The following is a 7,971-nucleotide window of genomic DNA, read 5'->3' as shown; positions in this document are numbered from 1 at the left end:
CCTGAAAAGACTGCCTTGCTCTCTCCACTAGCTCCTCTATGGGATAACTGGCCAAGTCTCCTCTTGCATGCTTCGTCTTGCAGTAGGTACACGCATTCAGACACCTACGCCGACAGAAGGACACAAAAGAAAATGTAAAAAGAGAAAGATCGAGCAAACCTTCACTTTTAACTTTATTGAAGAAAACATGTTTTTTGCTTTGGGGGCTTGTGTTTCAATCTTTTTGTGCTCCATTTATATCATACGGCACAAATCTAATAATATATTAAACATCAAATGAAAGCAGCTGGTTGTATTCACCAATGCTATTGGAAATGGATGTCAACTTAAATGAACTATACTCAGCTCAAAGTGTGAAGGTGGAATATAAAAAATATATAAATGAACAGAAGAGACTTAACCTCCTAGGACCTGCCGTCCACATATGCAGACATCACATTTTGGGTTATTTAGACCACAATACTCAATTTTGCTCTACATGGCCTGATATCCACTTACGAGGACATTATACTGCTGCTGTTCTATCAAAATTTTAAATGAATATCCTCATTTGTGGCTCTCATTTTTCTTAAAAACAAAAATAAGGTAAAAAAAAAAAAATCTGGTAATTCTTTGTTTTTACATTCATCAGGCCCCAATATGCCCAAATATCAAAGAGAAATTAAAAATGCATGTCGTGGAAGAGTTCGGGTCTTAGGAGGTTAAAAGGAAAGTAATGAAGCTTGCCCTGTCAATTCAGGAAAAGCACTAAAAGACAGGGGAGAGTTAAAACTGCTCTCTCTTTCATAAACTATTTCAAAGGATTAGAAGTGACCATGGACAGCTGTCTCGAAGACCGAGACAAACAGTGGAAACGCTAGAGTCGCCGCATTGTTTTGTTCGAGAAAAAGAAGAGAGGCTTGATTCAAATTGACTGTGAAAGGAAGGGAAAGGAGAATGAAGCAGAACAGAAAAACGAGAACAAAAATAAAACTGCCTCACACTAAAGCCCTGAGTATGGCAGGGTGTAAACTCCGGGAGAGTGCTTGGTTGGAAAGATCAACCAAACCACACTCTATTAAAACCATGTGATGAATTTGGATTCAATTTCAGACCTCGAAGTTGTCATTGTAGTTTGAAAAGTACAACCTGGCATTAAAAAAAGTTTGTGCGATGTGTTAACATCCTGAACTGCAAATCAATTACATCCTATATTAAACTGAAAATGGTAAAACACACACACACACACACAAACCGACAGTATTACAAAAATAACAGAGTGTCGTTCAGGTGCATTTTAACATGTTTTACAGCCAACTGTTGTTGGCATGGAATTTCTGAGGTTACGTGAGCATATGACATCTTTGTATTTTCTATTTTCCATCTAATTTTATTTCTATGCATTTTTCTTTTTCTGGCTTTTTTCCCCTCGTTAGCTCCATTAGTTGGAAGTACATGTTATTGGGTCAGTCTGACTAAAACGCTGTGGCATCTCATTAGCAAAATACTGCAAAGTAATTGGGGGTAAAGACCCAAACAAACTCAATTATAGCTAATAATGGGCCAGTACTTCTACTCATAAAGAAAACCTGACTGTCCATTAGCACAGCACTACTAATGGAGGCTTCTAACCTTGGGAATACATTGGGTACAGCTCTGTTGCTAAAGCTGATCATGGTAACATAAAACAATGCTTGGGATTTGTTATATATGCATCCTAAAAGCAGCTCTGTTCTGGTTCACTCGAAAAAGGAAGCAAGAAGAATGAGTTGAGTAAAGTTTGAATTATCTGACTGTTTTGCTTCGCTTAATGCGCCTTATAATCCGGTGTGCCCTATGGTCCAAAAACAAAAACAGTAAGCATAAACTGCATCCTTGACATTCAAGGAAAAATAACCCAGAAACCTGAAGCACAAAGGACAAAATTTGTCATATGCCTCACAAAAGACACCACTAATCACACTATGATATTACTCCATATATAAAACAATATTGTGCTCAAGAATGACCATGTTTTTCAATTAGGAATGGTGGATTCATTAATCCTGATGATTTCCACTATCCAGTGAGTAATGTTGTCAAGCATCTCTCAGGTGGAAGCTGGGATCATCTGTAATATGGTAACATTTTTTATATAATCCATATAAATATTACACAAAATTCAGCGTTATTCTCGTTAAAATGACATTAACGCCATAATGCGGCAAATCTCCGTTAACGAGTTACCGCGGATCGCCCCGTGCGTGAGGCTGGACGGTGTCAACACGTTAACAAGCTAACTGCGCTAACGCACTAGTTCCCACCAATTGAGCATTGCATGGCACATCCGACATACTGTTTTACTTTTGTCCATGATGCGCTTACCTTCAGGATCATACTTCACATGAAAACCAAGATAGTGCCAAACGCCACATCTGAATGAGGGTGGGGGAGGTTCAATTTCGGGTAGCGTTGAGGCAGTTGCCATGTTGCAACTAGCTTAGCTTCTGTCTCGCTAGCTTTCCCTGCGCTCAGTGGATCTGCACTCGACAGTGCAGCCTAGGCGGAGTAGTTGAACGCAGATCCACTGAGCGCTCAACACAGACAGCATCGTCAGAAGAAAAGTTGATAAAATAAATAAAAAATATTGTATTGTTCGATACATATGCATACTGAACCGAAAGCACTGTATGAACGGATCGATACGAGTATCGTTGCACCCCTAATAAATATGTTCCGTAGAGGAAAGTTCAGCTGTTCTTCCTCTGATGGTTCATAGTTAAATACTGGATCACATTTAAACCAGTGATAAAAAAAAAAAAAAAAAGGTTAATCACAATCTACAGAGCAGATACACTACAACTTTACACAAATTCTTTGTCAAAAACAAGTAACACGCAATAACCTAAAGATGACAAAAAAAGAGGTTATTCTGTTACGAAGCAAACAGCTACATTATACATGTCGATCCACTTGTTCCACTGCATTTGTTGGACCATCTAACACCTTGCACACTAAAATGCTGCATTCCCTCTCTTATAATCGTTCTGACATTCATTTAAAATAGCAGAAGAATTTTCAATGACACAAATCACCACAACGGTTAAAGAAAACAGAGCTATCCATCCATCCATCTCTCCTTCTCAGAGTATTGCTTCGCTGAGGGCACTAAAGATGGCAGCTAGGTCACAGGACCTTGCTGTGGAGAAAACACAGACAGATGGGACCCCGTGTGCGTGCACACACACCGACACAGACACACACACCACCAGGGGGTCAATCCATCTTAATGTGATCAGGCCCAGCTGAATGGATCACACCAACATTAATCTCAAGAGACAGTCAGTGGCCTGCTTGTGTGTCTGTGTGTATTTGCATCAGTAACGTGCAATGTGTGTGCGTATGGCTGTGTTCAAGTGTGCTGCTGTTGCTGAACATTTCTCCAGTATCACAACAATGCATTAGCGGTTTCGACTTCTCCATTAGCCAGGACGGTCTGTGACAACTAGACCAACGCTGAGCGCAAGAGAGGAGCCCGTGTCCCTCACTCACTGTGGCAGGCACATGCACGCCTTTACTTTGTATTAAAGTTGCGATGGATGATAAATTATTTGAAATAATACAATAATTTTAAAGCTGCTTTTACCATTCAGGAAAACTAAGCAGCTGCAGTGACGTAAAGACGCACTTTGATAATTAAATCCAAATATTTCTCGGCCTACTTTATATCTGTCCTTGCTCCCTCTTCTGTTTTGTCCCAGTTAATTAAACCACAGAGGTAGCTGTTGTACCTGACAACAGTGTAGTTCATCAATGTGTTACAATGAGAAAGGTTACCTCCCCAATGTGCGTGTGCGCGTGTGTGAGATGAAGACGGAGAGATTATTGTGTGGTTGCAGCCTTGAAAAGGTAACAAAGGGAGGAAAACCCTGAGGTTCCTCTATACATTTGTAAGCCTGCCTCAATACACACACACACACGCACACAAACAAAGTACAGTTCCCTTCGGGAAGGCTCCCTTGTGCTGCATATTAAGAACAAGAAAATCATTTCTCAGTGATAAGTATTTAGAATCTAGACATTAATTAGAAAGCTACACATTAATTAGAAAACAGCCATCGGTGTGTATTAGTGTTCGTCGGGGCTCGTATTGTGCCAGCTTCAAAACGCAATTATGAAAACAAAGCTTAAACTGCGAGGGGAAGTCGGAGCGCCATGCAAATTGTAAAGCAAGATTAGTCATTGCGCTTATTGTCGAGACAGGGAGGCGCTGAAGTGGGTATATTAGCAAACAAAATCTCCAAACTGCTGTTATATGGCTGAACAATGCCTCGAGCCTGTAAGTTTGCAGTTAGTGTCATCTCAAAGTCAAAGTGGAGGTGGCGAAATAATATGGAGTCAAGGAACAAAGACTGCTGACACAATGAAGTTAAGACCTATTAGGAGCAATGAATAGAGGGGTTATTAGTAATTCAGAAAAAGATTGGCAGTTAAAACCCACTTCAAGTTGCATGGGAACGGCACACACACCGATGATCTTGTGTAACTCATATAAAAAGGCAATATTCATCACATCAAATATTATTAGGCGCTCTAATCATAAGGGTTTGGGATTAAGCGGCGCTTGTGGCGCTTAGTCAATGGGGGTTAAGTGGAGTTGCGACGGTGGGTTTGAAACAACACAACAGAGATTTCACTTCATTTTTTTAAAAGTGTAAATTTGTGCGAACACTTTTCTACGGCGGCTCGCTGACTTGTGACGATTGGTTAACACTCTGAAGCTGTGTGTTAGGTAAAAAAAAAAATCAATCAAGTAAAAGTTTTTGCACCAATATTTCACATGAGGATTGGTTGTTTTTGCGTATTTGTGCGTGTGCATGGACTTCAGTGAGCTTCCTTTCATCTACGAGTGTGTGCTCTAATGCAGCTGGGCCCCGTTTCTCTCTGTGTTCAATCCAGCCTTTGTTCATGACCTCTCGAGTTCTGTTATCGAGTCTCATGTTCCCCGTGTTAAATACTGAAAGAGCTCTGTGTGCATTTTCGAAAATGTGTCACATGTTGACCCCGCGTTTCTGAAACTACTACAGCAGCTTTGCTTGTTGTTTTGACTGAAAAAACGTCAGCGTGTGTATGTGTGTGAGAGCGTGTGCGCTTGTGTGTGAAACCACATCTCCACGTCCACGTAGTAGCTGTGTTTTCCCAACTTCTTGTTTTGTCTGTAGTCTGACCTCGAGACGGTGTTTGTACTAAAGTCAATCGGCCTATTGTTGCTGGAAAAGAATGGTGCGATATTTGTTTATTTTTGAACTCACTGATAAAGTGTCACGTGAAGATATGCTATGAGGTTAGGCCTAGAATCAGGCTGACTGAGTCAGTACTTGGTCAGGTGATCGGCTCACTTCTCTGGCTTACTAACCACTTTGCACTCTAACTTACTTGATTTTTAAGTCCCCTTTTCGCTGATGATCTGAATGCTGAGCTGACTCACACAGTAGATAGATTCAGAGGTCAGAAGGACCTGCACACAGTAATAACAGTCAACTGACAGCTTGTTTTGCTGACTTACTACTTCATGCAAGTCACTAGACAAAAAAACAGTGGTTGGAGACCGCAGGTCGCCTGAACTGATTGTGACCGTTTGCAATGAACTTGTGATCTTGTTGCTTGAAGTTGATGAGCAGGTCTGCAACCACTTGCAAACAGCTGCCATTTTCAAAGCAAGTTTGATGTGTCAAGGTGATAAAACGGCAAGACTGAGCAAGTCTGCTATCAGTTTGCAAAAGAACTGCATCAAGTTGGCAATTACATGTAATGTGTGTGTGTTAATATGGTATAAGTTGTCCACCTATACATAAATTTAAAGTAAACAACAATTCACATTAACTACTTACATTTAGAGTTCAGCTAGAACCTCAGGTTTCAAACAGAAATTCTTCCACAAACATTTTATATTGGAATAAAACCAGAATAGAACCAGATGACAACCAGTTTAGTTGAGTTCCCTGTTGCAGAGAGATGCACTGCAGATTGACTAAAACATGTTGACAACGTCTCAAACTACACATTAGAGAGAAATTATTTTCAAATGCAGTCAGTGTGCAACAGAATTTTTACTCCATTCTGACTGAATCATCAAGGAGTGACTAGTCAAGTTGATATTTCAAATGCCTTAAAGTGGACCTATTATGCTCTACCATGTATATAGTGTGATACAGTGGTGGTTACTCACATAAAACATGGCTAAAGCTTTTTTCTTCCTCTTGGCTCTGTATGACATCACTAAAAGTCGATATCTGTTTTAAGCAGATGAACCGAGGGGCTTCGACAAAGCCCAGTCTAAGATAAATAAGGGTAATTTTAAACCGTAAATCATGCAAAGCTACTCTAATCAAACCCACAAATAAAAATATGCAGCTGGAAATGTGCATAACAGGTCCACTTTAAAGCTGTTGTCATTTTACATCTAGCAGAATCTTTGCATATATCAGAGGATGTAAAGGAATTATTGAGACCTTTTAAAATGTTTCGGGTTTTTTCTCAATTAAGAGTTTTCAAAAGGTTCCTAAACATTTTATTACAAACGTAACCACTCTCTTCTTAAACTCCATTCCTCTAAAGCAACAAAACAAAATGACTGGACTGCATGTGTACACACCACTACAGATAATGTAGTGGAAATCACCTCATTACTGGGCTGGTGTTTCTTATTGACAAGAAGTTGCTGCTTGAGTCACAAATCTTCTCTAAAATAGTCACTCGTGTGTGTGGTCTGGGTGTCGCTCAGATTGTAGGGATGTAAATTTGTTTACACAGTCACACTATGTCAATGTGTTTCCTTAGGAGGATAAAAAAAAGCTCCTGTAATGTCTGTCGTTAGATTTTTAGGTGAAGACATGTTGTTAAGGTTGAAGTAAGCTTAAGTTTTGACATGTAGTAGTTATGGTTAAAGCTCCAGAACATTTGTAACTGAACGTAATGCCCCCTGAAATCATGGACACACTAATAAACTACTGCGTGTATGTGTGTGCACGAGTGTGTGTGTGTAAATTGTGTTTGCCTGTGACACACTGGGACTAATTCAGTTACTCAGGGGTTCTGTAGCATAATACCTTGTAATGACACACAATCTCATTTTGTCCAAGGAGACACATCAATCTTTTGGATTTACTGTGGGGAGCACAGTCTGTCCTGGTGAGCGAGTGTGGAGAATAGTGTACGGAGTGTGTGCGTGTTTGTCCTGAGCATATATTTGTGTGTTTGTGTGTTAAGCAGTGGGAAAGAGGGAAATGGAATAAAGTGTTCAGACCACTGGAGCTGAAAACTACCCATACATTGGTTTGATAAACAGCAGGAGAGGCCACTGTGGTACACAGCTAGAAGAGGTGTGCGCATATGTCTGTGTGTGAGTGTGTGTGCCTGTCTGCATATAGTCGTGTGTGTGTGTGTGAGTGTGTGTCAAGAATGAAATAGAAAAAGAAAATGAGAATTCTGTTGTGGAGGTGTATGTGCGTGTGTGTCTTGTGCTGAAGTGCAAAATCAAAATGAGATTGTGTGTATATTGGGCATCCATGCGTCTCTGCGACTGTTCACACATATGTACGTGAGAAGAAAACCTTTTGTAAACACCCTTCATTCTGCTGTAATTCCACTTTTCTGAAGCACATCAGCACATTTTCTCCATCTTTTGTTGCTGCTTGACATGATGCATTTTCACTTCTGCTCTTTCAAGAGAAAAACAACACAGAAAAGAAAAGATGAGATCATTGACCAACGGCAAACAAAATGAAAACGCAGTCAAGCGGCACGGTCCAACATGATTCTGTTGTACGATGTGGAAGAGATATGGACCGATATCATGCAGAGTGACTGTGGATATTAGAATCTGAAGTTAGAGAAAATATACCTGCTTTCATTATTAGGTTAAAAAAATGATGTATAGGAGAAGGAAAAGGGAAAAAGAGACGTTGATCTCGAGTCCCATTGACTTCCATGCTGTTGTGATGAAACTGAAAT

At 40.1% G+C, this 7,971-nt stretch overlaps 1 protein-coding gene across 3 annotated transcripts in view; it reads right to left on the bottom strand.

Annotated features, from left to right (window-relative positions):
* The window catches only part of cdkal1 (CDK5 regulatory subunit associated protein 1-like 1), a 257,896-nt gene that overhangs the window by 147,616 nt on the left and 102,309 nt on the right, over positions 1-7,971 (bottom strand). For all 3 annotated transcript variants that reach the window (XM_085176654.1, XM_085176653.1, XM_085176655.1), the window contains exon 8: positions 1-104. In XM_085176654.1, coding sequence (XP_085032780.1) covers positions 1-104 — 104 coding nt within the window. The remainder of the gene's footprint in view (positions 105-7,971) is intronic.

This window comes from Neolamprologus multifasciatus, chromosome 11 (assembly GCF_963576455.1).
Source record: "Neolamprologus multifasciatus chromosome 11, fNeoMul1.2, whole genome shotgun sequence".
NCBI classification, from domain to species: Eukaryota; Metazoa; Chordata; class Actinopteri; order Cichliformes; family Cichlidae; genus Neolamprologus; species Neolamprologus multifasciatus.
Note: the sequence above shows the minus strand (reverse complement) of the source record. Positions and strands in the feature narration are given on the sequence as shown.